Here is a 23,406-nt window from a genome sequence, read left to right as displayed (position 1 = left end):
GGCCTGAACAGATCCCTCGGAGCCCTTGCACCATCTACGCCCACGTCCTCCGACGCGCAAGGGCAAGATTCGAGTAAGAAAAAAGAAAAAGAATGCACCTATATAACCGCTGCTTCTTGTCGTACACAGTCACCCCTGATGGAGCAGAGTTGGCTCCGAAATGTTGGGACCGCTTTGAATAAACACCCTTGGTTGGTGTATTTGCCTCTTCAAGTTGAACCCAACCAGACAGAGTTCTGTCGAAGATGTTCACATTCGTACCACTAGTATGTAGTGATAAATCTATGACGCTCGTAGACGAGGGAGGCCGGAAGAAAGGTGTGACCCATTTTTTGCAATACACAACTCCGGCTAGTTGACAGCTTCAGCGAGGTGCTTCCCCCGAATATCTGTTGACTTCTCACCCCACAGCGGATGGTGTGCATTGATGCCACCACAAATGGTCAGCGGTGCTCGACAACGGCACGCCGCTTCTCCAACAAATACCCCATGTTCATGTGCGATCGTGGGGAGATGTACACAGATGCGATGCTAATTTTCCGGGTTCCCAGCTGGATTCAAGCAGCCACAACCTCGATGGTTTCAGTATACAGGTCGCTCCTATGACCTATAACGTTCCTATGACCTACGTAGCCTGATAGTGACCTTTTCATGGGTAATCCTGTTTCTGACGAAGGTAATATCGGCATAGGATATTCCTTCAAAAACAAGTTTAGTTCACATAGACGGATATGTAGGCCGGCACACTTCCACTGTAAGATCAAGGGCACTTTTGAAGAGCGAGTTTTTTTCTTAGGAGGCTTTCGCTGCATCGAAGGACGCTATAAGCACGATGACACGATGACAAAGATCAGTACTGAATAGCTGCTGTCGCTTTCGGGTCTTCCGTTTCGATTGTTTTAAGGCTTCCCACGATCATTTCTTGAAAGACGGCAACGCATTCAAGAAGATTTTCTCCGTATGCGCCCCGTGGGCCGCACTCCAATGGTCAATTCGATGAGAGAGCATCGAAGATCACGCGATGGTACAGCCATAGATGCCGGCGTGGCCGCTGCGAGCGAGAAACGGGTGGCCGTTACCGTGGAGGACTCACCAGGACGACACGCAGTTAAGGCCGACACCGAGCGCACTTCGGACGGCGTTCCATGTGCGGACGGAGAATTCGCAATTGTAGGAGACGGCGAAGTTTTGGCAGAGATGACGGACCTTGATGACCAGGAGTTCAAGGTGGAGAGTCAGCGCAAAACGCGAACTGTTGGCATTCCTGTCGTAATCTCTGCTATTGGAGGTGATAAAAACTCGAGGACAGCAAATCCTATTGCTTTGTTATTCAACACTCGAGAACTCTAGCACGATCAATCAGGTGATAGAGAAGTGCGCTGAGTATACTGAACCCCTATATATAGCCTTCATAGATTATGAGAAAGCATTTGACTCGGTCGAAACCCTAGCAGTCATTCAGGCATTACGGAACCAGGGGGTAGATGAGCATTATGTAAGAATACTGGAGGATATCTACAATGGGTCTACAGCTATCATCATCCTCCATAGGGAGAACAGTAAAATACCTATAAGGAAGGGTGTCAGACAAGGAGACGCAATCTCTCCAATGTTATTCACAGCATGTTTACAAGAAGTATTCAGAACATTGGATTGGGAACAGGTGGGAGTAAGGGTTAATGGAGAATACCTCAGTAACCTCAGATTTGCTGATGACGTTGCCTTGCTAAGCAACTGGGGGGACGAATTCTAAAGCATGCTTTCCGCACTGGACAAACAGAGTAGAACCGTGGGCCTGAAAATTAATATGCAGAAAACTAAAGTAATGATCAATAACCTCGGGACAGCACAGCAGTTTGAGATAGGTGGCGATGCAGTGGAAGTGGTAAGCGAATATATCTACTTAGGCCAAGTTGTGACCCCAGATCCCAACCATGAGGCAGAGATAATTAGAAGGATCAGAATGGGGTGGGGTGCATATGGCAGACATTCTCAGATAATGAATAGCAGCCTACCATTGTCGCTGAAGAAGAAAGTGTACGACAGCTGCATCTTACCGGTACTTCCTACGGGGCAGAAACCTGGAGGCTCACTAAGAGGGTTCAACTTAAATTGAGAAGTTATGCTCAATAGTCTCGCAAGAGGACAGCGGTTTGAGGTAGTGTGCGAGGCAGTGGAAGTGGCAAGAGAATATATCTAGTTAGTCCAAGTAGTGACCCCGTATCCCAAATATGATGCAGAGATAATTGAAAGGATGAGAATAAGGTTCAGTGCATTCTGCAAGTATTCTCAGATAATGAATAGCAGCCTACCATTGTCGCTGAAGAAGAAAGTGTATGACAGCTGCATCTTACCGGTACTCACCTACGGGGCAGAAACTTGGAGGCTCACTAAGAGGGTTCAACATAAATTGAGAACGACTCAGCGGGCGATGGAGCGGAAAATGATAGGTGTAACATTAAGGGACAAGAAGAGAGCGGAGCGGGTCAGGGAGCAAACTGGTGTTAAAGACATATTAGTAGAAACTAAGACAAAGAAATGGACGTGGGCAGGGCATGTGTTGCGAAGGCAAGATAACCGCTGGTCATTAAGGGTAACAGAGTGGATCCCTAGAAAAGGCAAGCGTTGCAGGGGGCGGCAGAAAGTTAGATGGCCAGATGAGATCAAGAAGTTTGCGGGGATAACAGTAACAGTAGGCACAGGTCCGAGGTAATTGGAGAATAATGGGAGAGGCCTTTGCCCTGCAGTGGGCGTAGATAGGCTGGTGATGATGGTGATGATGATGACTCTAGAACTGACAGAGCAAGGCACCACTACGTGCCGTTTCACAGCACAGAGAGCTTTACTTCTCGACGTGGGAACCGAAAGCGAGGTGAACACATTTAAAATGCGCGCGCGCGAGAGAGAGAGAGAATACATTTATTGAGCGTCTCAATTGGTAGTGGTTCCTTATCTTATTCACTGGAGCCCACATGACGTCATGGCCGCCTGTGCCCGGTCGACCAGCGCAAGCTGGGTCGCCAGTGAGGAGCTCGACATCGAACTCTCCCATTTCCCTCTAAAAGAGGGGGTGGGGGGTTGGAGGAGGGGTGGCTTTTCTGAGCTGAAGTCGCACTCCCCAATTATTGTGGTAGAGTGATACTGGTTTTTTACAAAATTTGCATTTGGCCGAGTATTGCTCCGGGAACATCAGGTGTAGCATTGTTAGGTGGGGGAAGGATCCAGGTTGAATGAGGCGAAAAACTGTCTGCTGCTCCTTAGAGAGGCTAGGATGAGGTGGAGGGAGTGTCTGTTTTTCTAGCCGATAGTGCTGCGTGATTTCCCTGACATTGATGAGCGGGCAGCACTCGACGCCTTCATCCTCAGCCTGGGGTGCGAGTGCGCAGGCTTGTGGGCAAACTCGTTACCATTCATAGAGGCGTGAGCAGGCGTCCACACCAATTTAATTTTTCTGTTTCTATTTTGTTCTGCAGCAATCTAAGGGTCCCTAGAGACACCCATCCTGATTGATAGTTCTGATATGCTTGCTGCGAGTCGGTGACAATCGTTTGTGTCGGCGTCTGTGTGAGGGCCAGAACAATTGCCATCTCCTCCGCTTCAGTGATGTCCGTGGTCTTGACTGTTGCGCTTACAAGGAGTCTGTTCTTGGTCGATACCACTGTCATTGCGTATGGCTTGCCTCTGCAGTGGAAGGCGTCCGTGTGTACGACTCCGGGGTCCTTTCCAAAGCTCGTGTTGCGCGATCGGGCTCTCGCTGCTCTTCTGGCCCCGTGATGGGTCGGGTGCATGTTTCTTTGCAGAGGGTGAATAATTAAAGACTGGCGCCAGGGGGTTGGTATCTGCACCTGCAGGATTGCGTCGAAGGCCGCCCACCCTATCTTGAGGACAATTTTTCGTCCATCTTGAGTTCGACTGAGTTTGGCGTTTTGGCTGGATAGATGACCTTCAATCAATTCTTCTGTGGTGTTGTGTAGGCCCATCCTTAGCAGCTTGTCTGTGGACGCGCTCATGGGTAGACCTAAGGCATGCTTGACTGACTTCCGTATGAGTATTTGAGGATATTTATGTCGCTTTTGTTCAGTAAGAGGTACGGCCTCATGTAGGTTATCCTTGAAATGACGAATGCCTCGACCGAACGCAGGGAATCCGCCTCTTTCATTTATCTCTTCCTAGTTGACACCCTCCTAATCATGTGAATTATTTGATCGGTAGGTTGCTTCAGTTTTTTTAGGGAGATGTCACTATTGGTATCTGCTTGTAGGTGAACTCCTAGGATTTTAATGCTGGGACTAGGAATTATCGCATGTCCCTCTAGTTGAACTTTGATGTCTTCCTTGATGTTCTTCTTGGCTTTCGGGCGGACAACGAGGATTTCGGACTCTTGTGACGAACACTGAAGGCCACAGGCCTTGACGTATTGATTTATGACATCCGTTGCCCTCTGGAGTGTGTCCTCAATACCGCCGAAGGAGCCGGTTCCCGTCCAGACGGTGATATCGTCAGAATAGAGAGCATGCCCAAGGTTATCTATGGCGTCGAGTCTTCAGGGGAGGCCAAGCAAGGCGACATTAAATAACAACGGTGACAGCACAGATCCCTGGGGCGTGACTCTAGCTCCTAGTTTTATGGGGTCGGATGTGGCATCTCCTACACTGAGGGCAGCAGTGCGGTCCGAAAGAAATTTGCGGATGTACTCGTACGTTCGCGTTCCGCAGTCCCTGGCATTGAGGTTCGTCAATATACTTGCGTGAGTCACGTTGTCAAACGCGCCCTTGAGATCGAGGGCCAGGATGGCTCGGGGGGAGTGGCGCGTAGCTTGCTTGAGTACCTACCCCATCCTTGAGTTGAAGGAGTACGCCCTGGGTTCCGAGATGTTTGCGGAATCCAAACATTTTCGTGGGTATTTGCTCTGTGTCGTCCAAATGTTTATCAAGGCGGCTGAGCACAATCCGCTCCATGACTTTCCCAACACAGGAGGTCAGGGGTATCGGCCTAAAATATCAATGTGGGGAGATTTTCCAGGCTTGGGTATGAATCTTATCTCGGCCGTTTTCCATTGAGCGCGGAGCTGTCCCGTCTCCCGAATAGTGTTGAAATGTTCCAAGGAATTCACTAAGGAGTAGTCTCCAAGGTTATTTAGTAGTCTGTAGGTGATGGAATCTGGTTCCGGGGCACTGGACTTCCGGCTTTTGGCTATTGCTGCACGGAGTTCATTGAGAAAAATAGGTCGATCAAGCTCTTCGTTGGGCTTGCCCGAATAGGGTCGGAGTTCTTCCCAGGTTCCGTTTTGAGGTACCTGTCTCGGAGGTACTGTGTTAGCTTCTCGGTGTCGCCTTGGTATTTGTTAAGCGTGCGAACCATGCTGCGGTTGATCTCGCCCTTACTCGTGAGTGGATCGATTAGATACCTCAGCAGCTGCCATGTCCTCATAGTGGACAGAGTGCCTTCGAGGCCGTCGCACAGATGGAGCCAGTTATCTCTGCAAAGAGGGGAGGCGTATTCCGCTGCCGCCCTGTTGATTTCGTTAATTTTTTTATGCGGAGTTTTTTATGCGGTGGAGTGGACGGGTGTCTACACAGCGAGTATGGTGCGTCGTGACAATAGATTGGGTATGTTTTTTTATATTTTTTAATGTGCTCTACTTGTTCCACAGCCCACTGCTCATAGGTTTCCCTCTCTGGGAATGATGTTTTCAGTTGGTCTTCTCTGAACTTGTTCCAGTTCCCTGTCTTCGCCCAGAAGGTGTTCCTCCGTACGGTGAGTTGATCGGAGACGAGGTTTACTATTGTGTTTGTCCATACCACATCTAGCGAGCCAGCCAGCAGTGAAAGATCGGGGTTAGTGTCTTTGGCCGTGCTTGAACCTTGGGGAGTGGTCGTTAAGGAGGGCTGAGGTGTATTGATCAATAAAGTTGGCAATTTCTTTGCCTCTTTTGGAGCAGAACTTGCATCCCCATAATGGGTGGAGGGCGTTCAAGTCTCCCGATAGAAAGGTTGGCCTGTCTTTAGCAACGCGCATGGTGTCTTGAAAGGTTTCCATAATTTCGGGCTTCCGATTAGAAGGGCGGCAATAAGAGTCGAGAATAAAAATGTTTTCGGTGTTGCCGATTTGATGGTTGTGGATTTCCACCAGCGTGTGCTCGCACTCTTTCTGGGCCGTGAGATGCTGCGTTGCCGCTATATTTTGGCGAACAAGAATGGCAGTAGCCCTGCCCGATGGGTCTGTGTACGAGACGTATCCCGGGATTTTGGGTTTGTAGTTTGTTTCCTTTAATGCAATGACGTCTGGTTTCACTTCTAGGCTTTGTATATATTGCTGCAATGCTTCTGCCTTGTCTTTAAAGCCGCGACAGTGCCACTGCAAAATGGTCGTTGTTTCGACTCGTTCAGAGGTCGGCCTCATCTTGCGAAAGGGAATTGTTACCGGTTGACAACTTGCCGTCGGTACTGGGCTCATTGTAAGGAGTCGCCCTTTTGGCTGCACGCTGGGTGAGGACAACTTGAATAACGCTAGCTTCGAGGTTGGTTATCCGCAGTGCGCTGGCGGCTCTATCCTCAAGCAAAGACTTTTGAAAGGCGTTCATCTTTTCGGCCATGAGTTGGACGGCATCCAGAATTGTTTAGAGTGCGTTCTTTCCACATTTGAGCCCCTCCGTGGTTTGTGCTGTAATTTCGGTGTCCTGTCAGCTCCTCCTTCAGGAGTGCAGTTTTGTTGTGCGGCCGGGTTTTCCCTTCGAGCTTTCTTGCGTTTATCACCGGACCCGTGTGGTTGCGCCCTTTCTTCCACTTCCAGCCGGGCGTGGAGTGCTTGGATTAGTTCATTTTGCTTTTCGATTTGCTGAGCTTGCTTAGAGATGTGCTCTGCCTGTTGCTTAAGGAGAGTGCGTAATTGGTTGCAATCGTGCCACGGACTGTTTGATGCTTTAGCTAACAGGGGAAAGTCTTTTGCGGAATCGAGAGCAATGGTAGATTGTTTGCCGTCCAACTCACCTTTTTGGTTGCGTCGCTTTCTTGGAGTCTGTGTTGGGACGGCTGCTCTGTCCCCGATATCGGACGATAGCTTCGGGCTCGAGAGCCTCTTCTTTTGGCTGAGGTAGTGGACCGGTCTGTAGAACTGCCTCTGGAATGATCATGGCTCCGTCCACGGGGGGTGGAAGACCGGGCCCGGTCACTGCTGGTGGTCCGGTCCCGCCATGATTTTTGAGCAGACGACTGCTGCTGCTTTTTGAACTTGCGTTGCCGGATAATGTGGGGTGTGATGAAGCGCTCTGGGCACTCCCTGGTTGCCGTGAGATGGGTGCCCGAGCAGAGGGTGCACTTTGCTACGCAGGTGTGGTTTTGAACCGGGTCCCTGGGCAGACCGCGACGCTTGGTTGAGGGCAGGCAGTGTTGCGATGACCTAACTCGTGGCAGCCGGTGCAAACCGCAAGTCTTCTTATATAAAGTACAGCGCTGTTCTGCGCCGTACAGTCTCATGTAATAAGGAACCTTAGGTCCCGCGAATGTCTGAATAACCGTCGAGGATTCCTTGCCTATTCTTCTGCACGAGTATACCGCGAATCCGTCCTGGTCAATGTTCTGAATTATTTGTTCATCTATGATTATTCCACGGGGACTTCTCGGGTGACTCCCTTTACCGCGTCGTCCGGCGCTAGCCCGTACAACATGACAGCGTGGATTGTGTTGCTTAGTATAATCTGCTTTAGCTTGAATAATAACTTGGCTACTTCTTTCGAAGAGGTGCTCACCATGGCGGTGTTTTGGGTTGAGTCAATCTGAAGACGGAGGTTGGCCTGCCTCCATGTTGTGTTCGTTGCTTGAAGGAGAGCGAGCGACAGAGGTGAAGGCTGTACTTTGCTTAAATTCAGCCTGTTCTAGGGTCTAAGGACTAGCTTGAACTCGTCGCGGGGCAGGGGAGCGGGCCTGGGTGCTGAATTGCGTGGCGCCGGTCTTGATTTCGATGCTGACAGGGAGAGTCTTGGTTCATAGCCGTAGTTGTGCCTAAGCCTACTTCGGCAGGGTTAGGCTTAGCTCACTAGTTCGGGAAGAAAGGTTCTATTTCTTGAAAACAAGCACCCACCGAACTGAGCCTGGTGTCCGCTGATGCCCTTCTACGAGATTTGCATGATGGTGCACTGGGAATTTCGCAAGATGTAGAATTTCCGCAGATTTAAAAAAACGTGGAACTCATGGAAGACACATTTCTTCACGAGCGTCTCGAGCGCCCTTCCTATCTTCAAAATGCGATCGAATCGGAGGCGTTGCCGTGGTCTTCCGTCACTCACTTGCAGTATCGGAGGAGTCCTGACTTGGCGCATGGAGGAGGAGCCACCTGCATACCTCAAGCCGCAAGGAGTACTTCATGTAAGAAGAGTCCTCCATCGTATCGATCGTGAGTCTAAGGCGTAGAAAGGAAAGTCCATAGAACGTGTAGTTTTGACGTTTGCGTCCAAAAGTGAACGACCCGATAAGAAAAACCTTGAGTTGATGAGGCATAAAGTTTTTGAATATACTGAATCGCCTTCTCGCTGCTATAAGTGTCAACATTTCGGTCACATCCCAAATACTTGCACAGGTGAACAGCGATGAAAGCGCTGTGCAGGTCCCCATGACTTTCGTGAGTGCAAAGGAGACATCGTGTGTGTGAATTTCCGTGGTGACCACTCTGCTAGCTTCGGTCGCTGTCCCTTAATTCCGTTTCAGTGCCCTACATCAGCATATGAAATTTATCTCGGGGCATAACCCCACCCTCAACCGATGTTCGGCCCCCCTGTGGAGACAACTTCCCACCGTAAAATGACCAGGAGCTTGTTAATGAGCAGACGATTCCCAAACTTCCCGCAAAAGGGATCAACGTAGTGTCTTCAAGGGCAGCCAATCACCTGATGAACAGCTCCCGTCGGTACCGGTGCAGCGGTCAGCGTTAACCCTACGCCAGTGTCGTGAAGATCCAAAGCACACGAACCAAGTAGGCCTATGGTGAAGGCAAGGTGGATTCCCCCCAGGAGATTCTTTGAGTCATTTTGCTGCCTTGCGGTCCCACGTTGCAACTATGCATCCCAGCACAAGCAAGACTGTGCTTGAAGCGGTCCTCGCCGTAGAATTTGTGATATTGAAACTTGGACGTAAAAAAACACCCTCATCAAAATTTCCCCATACCTACACCCTAATTTCACTGTTAATTACTCTTACCATACTATGTTTTACGAATTCACTGAAATTGACTTGGGGCTTCGAGTTCCACAATTTATAGCTTGTGACGTTACACTTCGATTCAGCAGATTCAAGAGTTTATTCAGGTGATGCACAGTAAGTGGTATCATCAGTAATAAACACTGTACGTACCTTAGGCACTTTGATAGAAAAAACAAACATTAGTAGCAACAGCTTGCAGCTAAGGCATGCTTGTCTATATAGAACGTTACACCGTCCGCTAAGGAACCTGCATGTGCACTGCAAAAATGGTGGCCATCATATTTAACCCCTCCCCCCTTCCTATTCAAAAAACGTTGTACGTCTGAGTCAGCACACCTGCTGTCTTATTGATGGAAGATGTTTTGATGTTCGTGGGAAGAAAAAAACGGACATTCATTGGATTTTTAAAAATAAATATAGCGTACACGCACACATTCAAACTATACTCGGCGGGACGGCCCAGCTCGGAAGGATGGCGCAGGTAGGCAGGCAGGCGGTCACGTTTTCCGGGTTCGTGGGTAGCGCGGTGGCTGGAGCGGTGCGTCGCAGTCGTACTTGGCCTTGCAACCTCGGAAGCCGTCCCGCATCGCGTGGAAGAATGTCTGGTGGGGGAACAGCGCCTTGGAGTCCTTGCCAGGCGATGGCTTGCCGCCGGAGTCACTGCGTAGATGGGCAGTGTCTGCTTAACATTTATTACAGCGAAAGTCTCACTACGCTACATTTTTCAAAGGTCATTTCTCACATCTCAAGAGACCTTCAGCCGCCAGTGTGCAAGCTGCGCCTTTCTATCACTTCGCTCACTCTGACCCCCCCCACCCCCCCGCTTTTGTACCACGTGACAGCGCGAGGGTGAGATAGCTGTTTGGCCTGCGCTTGATCGCGCAGCAGCGGCTTGCCAGCCTGTGCGTGTGCTTCACCTCAGGCGAACCACGTTACTAGGCTATGGTTAAACAGCTGCTTCGCCCCCGCTTGACCTGTCAGTCTCGCCTGCCAGCATGGCTCAAGTCTGGTCGGACCCGGCTTCCAGCAGCGTCGAGACCTGGCCTCGCTGATGGGCTGAACTCCACTAGGAGAGCGCGCGTCATAAAAAAAGTTCGGCTGGCGCAAGAAGAGAGATAGCGGGGCTGAGCCGGCGGATGGCCGTGCGCTCAAAAGAGACCCTGTGTACGTGAGCATATAAAACTTAGCAAAACGGGAAGAAGCTAGGTCGACCCCACCTCCGCTGCTTCTGAAGCCTTGCATCAATACTGACAACTGTTCGCGAACCAACCAACAGATGGCGCCACAGTCAGAGCGCGCACCGACGGAGTACAGAGTCATTTCGTCTACACGTGTCCTATGTTCCTATGCACTATGCACGGCGCGAGCGGCAACGAGAGCTCTCCAGAGAATGCAGCGTTGTCGACGCGCAAATGGTTAAAATCCGAATGCTAGGCAGAGACGTTCGTGGCTACTGGGTGATTTCAACGTTAACATCATTCAGGAACCATGGTTATTTCAGGTCACTCTAAGCCGGTATGGCCGGTACATCTCCAAGGACTGGAACCTACCACGACATCGAGAGGCACTTGCATCAACCTGATCCTTGCAAACTTCTACGTGATGACGATCAGTCCCTCTCGCCAGAGCATTCTAGCCATCACAAGCCGGTGATTGTAAAATCCAAGAAACGCCTCACGGAGCACGTAATCTGCGTCAAAGACCACACATATGTGTGCCTCGAGTGAAACAAATGCGTGAAATACGGGCGTGAGTGCCCTAGCCTTGTGATGTGCATGCGTGAGTAAAATGTTCACCCAGTTCCACAGAGTGAAATCTGCTTAAGCATCAAAAGAACACAAAGATCCACCGCGCGAAAATACAAAGAAGCACAACACCCAGCTCCGTTGGGCATCCTTCTTTGCACAGTAGAAGGGCACTGAATTTTTAAAGAATGCTTTAGGATTCGAGAACCGGCAGGTGGGTGCGACCTTACCCGAGAAAGAGCGCGAAGAGAGGGTCGAAGGGCCTCATGTCGGGTAGGTATCCGGCCTGTAGGGCCTCCTTGGCCACCTGGCAGACGAACATGCTCCGGCAGGCCTCCGGAGCACCGTCCCAGCGCTGCAGCGCCTCCTGCACCACTGCCAGCAGGTGGCTGGCATCCCGCTTGGACTCCTTGCCGTCTCCCGAAGACCTGCGCACACTCCGGGGGCACAGCGGCACGACCCTGTCAGCTGAGGACGTCCGTGGGCACTCGCTTCTGCAGGCTTGGTTAGACTTCAGCAAGAAGCTCTTTAACACGCTCACCTAAATGCAGGGCCAGATGCGAATACCGCGCAATAAGACTAGGACGAAAAAGAAACTAAAGCCGAAAAAAGCCACGTGATATAATAAACGCACGGCAAAGATTTCCACGGACTACCTGACAACAGGTCTACATGAGAAGACAGTGCGAAAACGTAGGGCGAAAAATTAATGCAAATGAATTATATGCTTATCACCATATTCAATACTTGATGTGGCGGCGGTACCTGTGATGTCTACCGACCCCTTGTAGGTCCTCACCGCGAAAGAATAAGCCCATTTACCCGCATCGGCCCATTGTTTTTCGAATGGCCTTTACTATTTTTGCTCCCCTTCTCACTTCCGAACTCTGACGCTTAAATACCATAGCAATAATCGCAATAGTATAGCAATAATCGTAATTCCATAGAAATATTGGTAATAATCGAGGAAGGAGCACTGGAAACGGCATGCACGGCCAGGTATCCGGCTTGTCTATACGCCATCATTGATGAGCATTCTCGCTGAGCCAAACTTTGCAGACGAGCGTGCGGAGCTCTGATATCCTTCTCTGAACTCCACAGGGAAGTTGGCCCAATGAGCACATGATGACTACATCTTCTGAGTTGCACAGCCTCCCCGAAGTAAAGCCGTACGCTTTTCGCCGCCCTTGTCTCGGTTATTCAGTACGTTGGACGCAGTAACAAAGCGACACAACGTTTTCAAACATACTGTCCAATAATTTAGAAAGCTTGACAAAACCACCGAAGCCCATGCTAATTCGATGCATCTTCTTTTTCACGTTGTTTGGGCCAACACTGACTACTTGTTGAAAACAATTATGTTCCACCACACGGCACCTTGAAAACAGGCGCGGAAAAGACGTTGACCAAGAAAAAATACCAAGGACGACGCGCTGCTGGCAACTGCCAATATTTATTAAGAAATATAAATATTTTGGGCAACCAACCTACATAACTTATTCACACTTATACACAGATTATCAATAAAAATTACCCCAGACATAAAAATGCAAGCTATAATGTACTGTCACCGCGCGTGTCGTCCTTGAAACGCCACCTCTGCGTCTTGCAGACTGACTGAAGGTTGACTCACGGACATCGACCCCTCCGCGCTGATATTCCAAGCTTCCACAATCTCCCCTAGCGTCTTGCCCCTGTGATGGGTTCACACTCCTGTACGTGGCACTCTTTACAGTGCAAAGCCAGGTGCGTGTAAGGCCTGCCCAACAGCGAACCGTATGTTCAGGCATCTTCCTGTTTGCCAAATGTAGGCCTTGCCAAGGATAGCGGCAGGCGATACACCACTAATTGGGTGCAACCAGCGAACTGCCTTCCGTGTTTCACGTGGCAGCCTTTTTTTCTCGTACCGCTCAGGTGTAATGATATGTCTGCCAACGGCAGAGCATATCTGGCCTGCTTTGTTCTCGGCAGAAAACACAACGTTCACGTCGTAACGGGAACCCGCTCTCTTGATGCCATGAGAGAGCCAATGAACATACGGAATTTTTTCTACTCTTTTTATTTCTTGTGGTGCAGGTATCGCGGCCTTCGTGGCCAATATTCCCGTGTTTGCCAGTTTACAACAGGAAAGCGTGTGATCCCTGAAGAGAGCCACGCCATTGGCCGTGTACAGACTGGGGGTGGTTTAACTACAGAACACTTCATGGCCCCCCTTGTCGATGCTCGTTTGCAGTCACAATGTCAAGCGACTGCCCGAAACTGGCGGCGCACCGAGATAACGAAGCCAAGGAGAACCCCACGGCACTACGGCGTAACGGACCCAAGTAGAGGCTTTGTAAAACAAGCGCTTTATATAGTCATAACCGCTCGAAACTCGTGAACCACTGTCACTTGTGATACATCTCCCTGTTGTTTAGCGCAGAGAAAACTGCAGGTAGAATGGAGGCAAAATCTGTGTATGTAACCGGCAGCTCCCGCGTCCATTTAGTTAGGAACGCCCGTTGGGTTGGTTTTTACGATGGTAAGCGAAAAAAGTGGCCGCAAGGTACGGCGCGTTCAAAACTGCGCTGTAATGCTCCGGCACTTGCGAGATGAAAAAAAAAGAACAAAACTCCCGCCCGCGCTGTTCCAGGCAGGGGGCGCACGAGCACAGCGAAGGCGAGAAAATTTGATTTCCATTGGACAAACCTAAGTTCCTTTTATCAAGAGATGACTGAGACCGGCAGGCGAAGAACGTGACGGTTGGTAGCAGTGGGCCGATAACAACGCCACAGCCCATTATGGCGAATCACTTCTCAGCACTTACGAAAGCTATCACGTTGAGTAGAACGGCTTTAATTTTTCCCGCTTCGTGGATCCCGGGCGGACCAGGTGGTATTTTATTACCTCGGTGGCGTCGTGATTGCAAATACGCTGTCATGGCTGCGACGAAAACAAGTCACCACAGCAGAACGAAGCTTACTTCCCCTCCTAACCCCACGGTAACCCTAACTCCAAACCGTACGGTAAAAAGCGCCAGCGGACATACGACGTCATCAGTCGCAACGAACCCAAGGCGCCGTGCTGTTGAAACACCCTTGAACACGCCGCTACTTCAAAATCATTCTTGCGACTGTCCAAGAATAAAATATTTCTCTCTCTCCCTCTCTCACTCACTCTTTCTCTTGCACCGCTGCATCGTCGTTTTCAAAAAAGAAAACACTGAAGAACGAGACGCTGTTCGTGCGCCCTCACTGTACCCGTCGTTTACACTTGCGTTACTCGTAACGGCTTCGGTACAAGCATCCTATAAAAACACCTTGATTTCCGCGAAGTAATATGCTGCCCCTTCTTACTTATGTTGAACCCAATGCGATAATGGATCCGCATAACTGTTCCGTGCGATAGAGGGTCACATGGTATTTCGCGATTACATCTTCCTTGTATAATAAAAGGGGTAGGAGCGATTTTAGCTGCGTAAGCATTCCTACGGCGACTCAACGACAAAGGCTGTCCGTTCCAGTGCAACGCTTGATATCTCGTACTTTCGCTGCAAATATAGTAACAATAATAAAAGGCCGTAGAGCCTTCAAATGTTTACATAATAAAATTTATACAATCCCCAAAAAATGTCTTCGAAGCAGTCTGCTTGTGCTTAGTAGAGAAGACGACCTTTCGGGGGCACGGTGAATAGTGCTCCGTGGCGATACATATGCTCTTAAACCAGTATTTAAAAAGGTCTCTAGGGTATTTATAACTTTCTGCGAGGCTGCGTATACTGGAATTTAAAAAACGTGTGCTCACAGGAATGCATTCGGGTACACTAGAAAAGACGACTTCAATTTGGCTCGTTGCAAAGAGCGGTGTGTGCTTACGCATTATCAGACAGTTTCTGGAATTTTTCAGCACTAGTGTCATTCCTTAATTTTCATGCAGGCCTGTGTTCAAAGCTGAGGAAAAAATTGCCTCCATCTCCCCGCGAGGGAACCCTGGTGTGATGCGGCGCATCTGGGGTTTCAATTGGCGTTTCCATTGGGTTGATTCTCTACATCGCGTGAAGCTTATTGTGAACGCGTAGGATGCCTTCCATCACATACGGATGTTCTCATACACGGAACGATGGAGGCAATTTTACATTTCCATGCACATGCTTACGCGAAATGAGAGAGTACACGTGTTTTACCGGCCACCACCCAGCGCGATACCCGCTTTATATTCACAGCGCTTGAAGGAGATGAGACCGCGGAGGAGAGTCGCGCATGCGCGGAAATGCGCACCGGTGCAGCTGTTAACGCAGCGTTAACGCAGCGAAGCGCGCGCCAACCAAGCGCGCCAGCTGTCGTTATGCTAATGCGCCGGAGTGAGAGTGTTGCACACAGCTGTGGGAGATGCGAACGGAGGAGGGCTGCGGACGGACGCCGCCGCTGACGCCGACGACGCAGGAGGGACATGCCTCAGAGCAAGAGATGCGCCGCATCTAAAAATCAAGCGCTATATGGAGTGAATTCGTTCCTGATGAACTTATTCCGGCGAGAAAATCCCACATTTCCGCGGTTATATTTGGTACGCCCGCGAGGATTTGTATTCAAATCCCCGCGGACGTACCAAATTTCACTGTATTCAAAAATACCTTCTCTTGCTTACTTGGCGGGTTTCGTGCGGCCACCTGAAATTGAATGTTCACTTTTGCAGTTAACGTTCTGGACTGCTCTTTGACAGACTGCCCGACTGTCACTTTTCAATAAGCAAGGCCCGCCCAAGCTGTATTTTGCCAAACATTTTCCGCACTAAACGGAAGGTCTCGTGGCGCACTGCTTAGCGCGAACCCGCTTGGCAGGTGGGGCACAAAGCTTGCATAAAACCTCGCCTAGGTTTCATGCAAGCTCTTTACGATTGAAGAAAAAACTCAAATCCCTGAATAGTTATACAGACGAAAGGTATAAGATGGCACCCTCCGGTAATTCCAGGGGAAACCTATACGTTATAATTATAGTACTGCGCGTAATACCACAGATGCGGTCACGGGCAGCTGTGGCTGTTTTTTATACTACGTAATGTTACACGTTTTACGCCCCCAAAGTTCTGAACAAATACGTCCAGTTCCTTTCCTGAGCTGTAGGAGACACTGCTGACCAGCTGTCAACCGGAGGACTAGACTCTCCTGGTGACATGGGCCGAGATGGCTAGGCCAACGCATGGATACCCGGACTAGGGTTCCACTCTCACATTTGAACTCATTAAAGTGTTTTTGCTCTCTCTCTCTCCAAGGCCCCCACACCAGCACGACTAAAAAGCCCAAGAGCAGCTCTGGTGCCTCCCACCGAAAAGCTGTATTTGAGAATGGATGAAGTTCTGACGCTATCTGGACACTCCTGTGCGCCTACCTCTTGTCCCTAAAGAGGCTTCCCAGAAACCCGGTCAGAGGGAAGGCACCGGAGCTGCCGAAGAGCGCCAGCAGAGCCGGCAGCACGGTCAGTCCGTACAGCAGGCCTCCCAGGCCAAGGGTGGCCGGAAGTGCCGAGGCCACCAGGGTGGCCCTGTTCGCCGGCTGTGGTGGGATTCCAGGCGGCGCTGCGAGCGTCCGGTTGCTGTAGGGCGTCGCCGATGACGTGGCCGCCTGGGCAGTCACGGTGGCTTCCGTGCACGGCGACATGAAGAGGAGCAGCGAAAAGGTGCACGCCGCCGCTACGGCAGAGGGACACTTTGACGTCGATCGTCGGTGACGCATTCTCCGTCCCTGTGAGAGTCAGAGAAGCAGAGGCAGAGCATTGATAACGGGCTGAAGACGGTGTAAGTAAACGTTCTCTGCCAACACGCGACACGTGCCTACGGAACATGACCGGCAACAATGAACTGAATCGTAGGAAGGAGAAATTATTATTATATCTATTAAATGCAGAGCATTTCAGTAACTCACGATGTCACCCGCGTTGGCGTCCGTAGTCCGCGTCCGCATCGCTCCCCCTACACTAGATAAATGCTTGCCGGCGCCAGGTTTCGATCCTACGACTCTGCGGGCGGAACGCAAGGTGCACGGTGCTCTACCAACTGAGCCACAAAGCCGACACAGAACGGAAGGTTACGAACGTGCCTTATATCCTTGACTCATTCAACCGTCGGCCAGAGGTGCGCCCTCTCCCCCGCGTCCTCCTCGCCTTCTCTCCGCTCGCAACGCCCTCTCTCGCCGCGTTCGGTCCGGGCGCACAACAGGTGGGGACGTGCGCAACACCCTCTCTCGCCGCGTTAGGTTCGCGCGCAAGAACAGGTGGGGCGCTCGCATCGCGCTCTCTCGCCGCGGTCGGTTCGCGCTTAAAACATATGTCGTTCGCGCGCGCTGCGGTCGCTAACATCTGTGGCGTGATCGTGGCGTCAGCATCACGCGTTCGCGTGGTGGCGATTTCGGCGCTATAACACTCTCTCGCGAGGGGCATTGGATTGGATTAGATTGGATTGGCTTGGATTTGGATTGGATTGGATTAAAGTGGATTGTGTTGGATTGTGTTGCGTCATAGCCGTGCCACGTTGCGTCATAGCCGCTCCACGTTGCGTCATAGCCGCGGCAGGGGGTTCACGGCACGTTTCACCATCGACTTCATCGACAATGTCTACGCTGGAAGACAACAATTACAACAACAACAACCAATACGTAATCCATACGACTTGCAGGCTCGCCCCCCCCGCAGAAATGCTCTGCATTTGATCGTGCCCCTCGCGAGGGGGATGTTTCTTTTTTTGTAAGGGTGCGCAGAAGGTTTTTAATAGTGTCACTTTTTTGGCGTTAATAAGTTTTTATGCGCCACTTTTTTCAAGCTCGTTTGAGCTCTTGGAGCCAATTTCGTTCCAAAAAATACTTCCACTACAACGCCATTTACGAACAAGCACACAACAAGTAAACGAACAGGCAAACAACTCTCCCAGCAGCCAGCGCTGCTGGCATGGTTCGTGAATGCCAACCTTGATGATCCCGTAGCTAACCTAGGGCAGACTTCAAGCAGAACACAAGCGCATAACAAGTGCAGCAGGCGCTCTTGCAACTAAAACTACTCACTGATTTTATTTTTTGGAAAAAAAGTGAACCACCGAATATAAGTTTTAAAAACCGCAGCATAAAGAGGCGACCGAACTGACAAACTTATAGCATGTTACCCATTTGCAGCACCGACAACCCTGTCGTGGACCGTGTGTCCTCCCCTCTTTTTGGAAAAAGGTGAGGTTGTGCGGCGCCTCCAACAGGGAGACACGTTTTGCGCACATCAAATTTGCTCCGACTGCAGTCTGCGCATGACTCCTGCAATTTTCCAAAAGTCTGCCAACTGAGTCTGCCCTGTCGCAAAAGGTACGCCAGACTTCCAAAGAACCTTTTGACCTTGCTAGTTCATGTCAACAATTTCCAGCGCATAAACATGGCCGACGAAGCAAGAACGCCACACCAGCGCTCGTGGTGGGTCGCTGTGCCTTTTCCAAAAGTCCGACTGGTGAAATTCCATTCGGACTGTTCCTTTTCCAAAGGTCCCACTGGTCTGCCGATCATTAGCCCTTGGCTGATGATTTCGTGCCCACGGGGGGATACAAGTGCCCGGCCACTCACTGAGCAGAGCGGTTTATATAGTTGGGCAAACGTCAACAAGGACTGTTCTCTGGAACGATACGCGGTGCGTGAGCACCAGTGGGGGTTAAATTAGGTGTGCGAAAACTCTCCCAGCAAGACCCACCTTGCCTGCGTAGCTTGTGCCCCGTCACGTGGTCCCCGACACAAATGCTATATATGCACTAACTGCGACACAACTCTCGGCTCTTTCAGCCGCTTGCCTACACACTCGAGTCTGTCCAGCTAACTCGAAGGCGCATAAGATGAGGCACGGCCATTACTCCTATTACACCTCATCATTTTTGCAGGCGTGGCCACCCCTGTACAGCACTCCGTGCTGTTAGAAATGTGGTACTGGGCCTCTGTGCAGCGCACGACGCATCCTGTAGGAATGTTCGGCGTTCATTGTTCACAGAGAACGCTGCCTGAGGACACTGGGCTCGCTACGACCGGCCGACTGCGAACTTTTGGTCAATTCACCCGGAGTACCATCCCTAATATGCGCTCGAAGCGTTGTACACCTATTGCTCAAGCAGGATCACTGGTGCTGGATCATTTGGAACTCGAATACGGAAATTCTCTGCACATATGCAATGATGGATCGGTTGACGTAAAAAGTGGGGTGTGCGCGGCGGCTTTTTTCATACACAGTTTGAATATTTCGTGGTCTTCCAGGGTGACGCCTTTGGTTTTATCTACAGGGAGTGAGTTTGTTGCCATAGAAGCTGCGTTGCGCCAACTGTCACCGTTTGAAAGGCAAAAAGTCGCAATATTCAGCGATTCAAAGTCAGCCCTTCACCTGTTTCAGCGGGGTATACCTGTTGAAAAGACCTGTCAGCGATCCCTAGTTCTACTAGAGCGGCTCAAGCATGAAGGCTTCACCGTGCAATTCCAGTGGATCCCGTCGCACGTCAGTGTAGCGGAAACGAACATGTTGACAGCTTAGCCAAGGACGCCTTATCATCTCCAAGGATGGTGCAAACGCGGTGCTATTTTCAACGCATACAGAAACAGACCGTTCGCGAGCACTTTAGGCAGCTCTGGCGACCAGTACATCAAGTAGTCGTGACGAAAGGCCTGAAGAGAGCCGAAGCCTGCCTGCTCCACCGAGTAAGAACATACTCAGCCCGTACACCAGCTGGATACACAAAATCAACATTGTTTCATCGCCTTTGTGCCTCTCGTGGAGTGTGACTGGTGACATTGATCACTTCCCTATGAACTGCTTTAAAACCAACCCTGAGCGGACGAACTTTTTTCTTGGTAGGAGTGCCCGATGCTACATCAGAGGACATTATTTTTCCTAGCGACCACTGGATTGTGCGAAGAGAGATGTCTCACCTCCTACTTGAAATCCTGCAGTCCACAGGACTAAGTGAGGTGTGGTGACATTGTGCGTCTGTTATTTTAATACTAAGTGAGGTGTGATGACTTTGAGAGTCTCTGATATTGTATTGGGGACGATTAGGCGGAGCAACTGATGGCAGCTATGCAAGGCTCTGCGCCGCGCTGTTGGCGGGCTGAGCAAGGAAACGTCGCAACAGTGGTGGCAGCGGTAGCATGGCCGCGTCACTACAATGGTGACAATGCAGTTGTGTAGCCTCACAGCAGGCTACGGAAACGTAGGCGACAACATGCCGGCAGGCCTCTGTGCTTTCCTCGAATAAAAATCTCTCTCTCTCTCTCTCTCTCTCTCTCTCTCTCTCTCTCTCTCTCTCTCTCTCTCTACGGAAGCGAAACCCAAACAAGTGCCGTTGAGTGAATGTATTTGTTGACCCACACGTTTATGTGGGCAGGGAAAAATTGAGGGAACGCGCAAAAGCTCATGGATACGTCGTCTGCTCCCGCCACTTCCGGTTTCTCTGTCTCTTCCGGTTCGAGATCTCGCCTGGCCTCCCGTACGCCGGCGGCTTTCAGGTGCGTGTGGGCGTGTTGTTCCATTATCAGCCAGTTGGTGTAGAAAGTACCGCACGTTAACATTGTTAACGCTACAACTTTAAACATGGGTGCCGATCGAGTGCAAAAATGTGTTATCAAAACGGCAAACAAATGGCATGGCCAAGCAGAACAATTTCGCAGCTAATATTTAGAACAGGGCCATTTCAGTCTAGAATAATGACAATGCAAAAATACTGTAGAAAGAATTCAACAACATTATACTTCTCACATGCAGTGAAAATTGCGCGGAAGACTTAACTAAGCTCAAAAGCAATTAAGGGAGGCTGATCATGAGACTTGAAATATTTTGACGTCTTCCACTCACAGGGTTTCACAAATACAATTTTTCACTGTCAAGCAGGTCACGTCCTACAGTCGATTGTTTGTATTGTGCGGCAGTTTAGGTGCAAATACGTTACCGTCGCTTTTCAGCTTGCAGCGGGGACGACATGGTTAGTGACGGAGGTAAGTATGAACATCGTTTTGTCAAAGCGAATTTAAAAGGCGCGAGTATATTTATGTATTATCAGAGGACGACGTATTCCATTGAAGACTGGCTACCACGGCAGCCTCCATAAGTCCCCGCCCAATGGCTTGCACCTGGTTCGGTGCAGAGCTAAGCCTAAGCTATGATTGTACAGGCGACCACAGCATGGCGACCAAAGCAGCATTGTTGCTGTACGTGCTATAACTCTAAAACACCACCGCCAGACGAATGCACGAGATGGAGGACGACATTATCACAGCGGTGCCATACCAACTCGCCCAAGCTTCTACTTGTACATGTCGTGCCGGTCATTTCTAACGGCAGTGAACTTTTTCCATTGCATAACCACATCAGATATACATGTGATAGATACGTCTGTATTCCCTTCGTTTCCGCGTGCTCCGATCCACAAGGGCTGAATAATTATTCAGCCTAGACGCTCTAATTATTTGTCAGCCCCTTAGACAGTGAAAATATCGGACCGCTCCATATTGATTGTCCGCATGCCTAATGCCCGATGTGCAATTTTACATCGCTGCGGCCTAGCGACGATAGCTGATCAATTTTCATTTTCTGTTGGCGAGTACTTGAACTCTAATTAATGAATTATTTGCCAGCATTGCGTAGAAACTGGTTCAGAGAAGTTAGTGATTCCATCGCACAGCTCCGTCGACGCACCGCGTTTTATTTTTAGTTTTTCTTGAGAATTATGGTGATTACTTAGTCAGGGTAGTAGGTAGCAAGTTTTTGTGCCTTCAAAGCATTCCACATCTTAGGCACACCCCACCCCGTTACTGATTCCGTGCTACACGAAAGCGGAGCAGAAATATTGCCACACAACAGGCGCTTCAAAAATTACCTGAGGTTTTCCGTACCTGTTTCAAACCAGGTGCTGCAGCGAACGGCTGAGTAAGAGTCTCTGGGGCAGCCAACTCCCGTCCGGCGGCCAGATGCCGGCACAAGCACGAATAAGGTCCTCACACGTCAACGGCGTTCTCCGGACTGTTCTGCGGACACGGACCGACCTATGGAGGAGAAGGAGGAGGAGGCGTAGCCTTTATATAAGTTTCGTCCTCCCTTGGGCCAGCCTGCGTAGCATGGCGGCGTGAGACGCGCTCGGCCAGCGACGCCTGTCCGTTCCGGGCCGCCTGTCCGCGCCTCCAGGGTGACATCCCTCCCTTCCAGGCCGGCTGAAGACGTGCACGCGCTGGTGCTTCCCCGACTGTAGCGACGCGCGTGCAGGGCCGCCGTGCCGTGGTCGGACGTATCCGTGGCGCGTCGCGTGCCCTCACGTCATCGACTATGCGCGCGGAGACGACGAGGAGTCGAGTTGGTCGTGAACTCGATCCGCCGCTCACAACAGCGGGGGTTGACAAGTGGGAGCTCGCTAAGAGGCAGTGTATGCAGAAGTAGGCCGACAGCGAAGCTCGGTCGCATGCTTTAAGAGTCTCTGAGCTGTACACTGAAATATATTTGCACGGGTAATATGGCTTGACGCTCCGGACGACGTGGTGTTCTTGAGCAGAAGACACGCGAGTGTGATTGTCACTATAGTGAACTAGAATACTTGTTCTATTTCACTCTAATTGTCACTGTTCGCGATGCGAACTAGAAGCGGGCGCCAGGTTTGTACCTATACGCCTTAGCGAGTGTCACCATTGCCCGATTGCCGTTGGGCGCTGCAACTAAAGGAGACAGTCAAAAGAAGAAAAAACAAAAAAAGGGTAGAATTAATAGTTTCGGTTCTAGGGCTCAGGTAGCAACTCTTCCAATTGAAGCAAAATGAACACAGTATCCATGAGCACAACTTTGGTATAAAACTTCTGCTGTCCCAAATTAGCGCAGGGCACCAGCCTTGATTCCCCTTAGTGCCCAAATATGATTTGGGGCGCTGAACCGCAAGCTGTTAAATAGAAAAACAAAACTCCCGCTACTGTGTAACTACAACTAATTCATGGCTACACGGCACTGCCTAGAGTCCGCCCGGATAATCAGTTTCTTTTTACTTGCGTTCTGGACAGGCATCGATACGGTCAATCCAAGCAGTTTTGTGTTGTACACCACCGGCGGATGTTTCACTTCTCCCGCCAAGAACTCTTGGGTTTTCAGTGAAAGTCTATAGGACATAATGTGCAGGAGTGGTAAAAAAAATCTTGTCTGGTAGACCTCGGTGCCACTTGAAAATTGCAACCGCCGCGAAAACATGTCGTTTCTTCTCTAGAGCTATTCGCCCACATGACAAACCATTGCGGAGCACAGGGCCGAAAAAGGCAAGCGTAGACAATTGTGGAGGTTCATCCGCACCAGACACACACCACCGTGTGCGCATATGTCCACGAATTACCGGAATGAGAGTGTAACACCCACTCTCCTGCGTGCGGCCTCAGTGGCAACGTTCATTTTTACATTTCATGCACTCGACGACTTTCTGAGGTGATCGTGAACCGCATTTTTTGTTGTTGTTATTATCATTCC

The 23,406-nt window shown here is 50.3% G+C and overlaps 1 protein-coding gene across 1 annotated transcript; it reads right to left on the bottom strand.

The window, feature by feature from the left end:
- Positions 1 to 9,460: 9,460 nt before the first annotated feature.
- LOC144167027 (uncharacterized) lies at positions 9,461 to 22,215 on the bottom strand. The gene is made up of 4 exons (XM_077696425.1): positions 21,807 to 22,215; positions 16,303 to 16,655; positions 11,170 to 11,376; positions 9,461 to 9,854 (listed from the first exon to the last, which is right to left on the bottom strand). Exons 2-4 carry the CDS (start codon positions 16,644 to 16,646, stop codon positions 9,692 to 9,694), a joined length of 714 nt encoding a protein of 237 aa, XP_077552551.1. The 5' UTR covers positions 16,647 to 16,655; positions 21,807 to 22,215; the 3' UTR covers positions 9,461 to 9,691.
- Between the last annotated feature and the right edge of the window lie 1,191 nt (positions 22,216 to 23,406).

Source organism: Haemaphysalis longicornis, unplaced genomic scaffold, assembly GCF_048455015.1.
Source record: "Haemaphysalis longicornis isolate Haplotype H1 unplaced genomic scaffold, Haemaphysalis longicornis Haplotype H1 scaffold_2, whole genome shotgun sequence".
Lineage (NCBI taxonomy): Eukaryota > Metazoa > Arthropoda > Arachnida > Ixodida > Ixodidae > Haemaphysalis > Haemaphysalis longicornis.
The sequence above is the reverse complement of the archived record's forward strand: the minus strand, read 5'-3'. Positions and strand labels throughout refer to the sequence as shown.

Coding starts and splice junctions, on each gene's coding strand:
- LOC144167027 (XM_077696425.1), bottom strand. CDS start 16,646: ATGCGTCACCGACGATCGACGTCAAAGTGTCCCTCTGCCGTAGCGGCG. Junction 11,377..16,302: donor AGCCTCTTTAGGGACAAGAG/GTAGGCGCACAG, acceptor GTGCCCCCGGAG/TGTGCGCAGGTCTTCGGGAG. Junction 9,855..11,169: donor CTCTTCGCGCTCTTTCTCGG/GTAAGGTCGCAC, acceptor CCATCTACGCAG/TGACTCCGGCGGCAAGCCAT.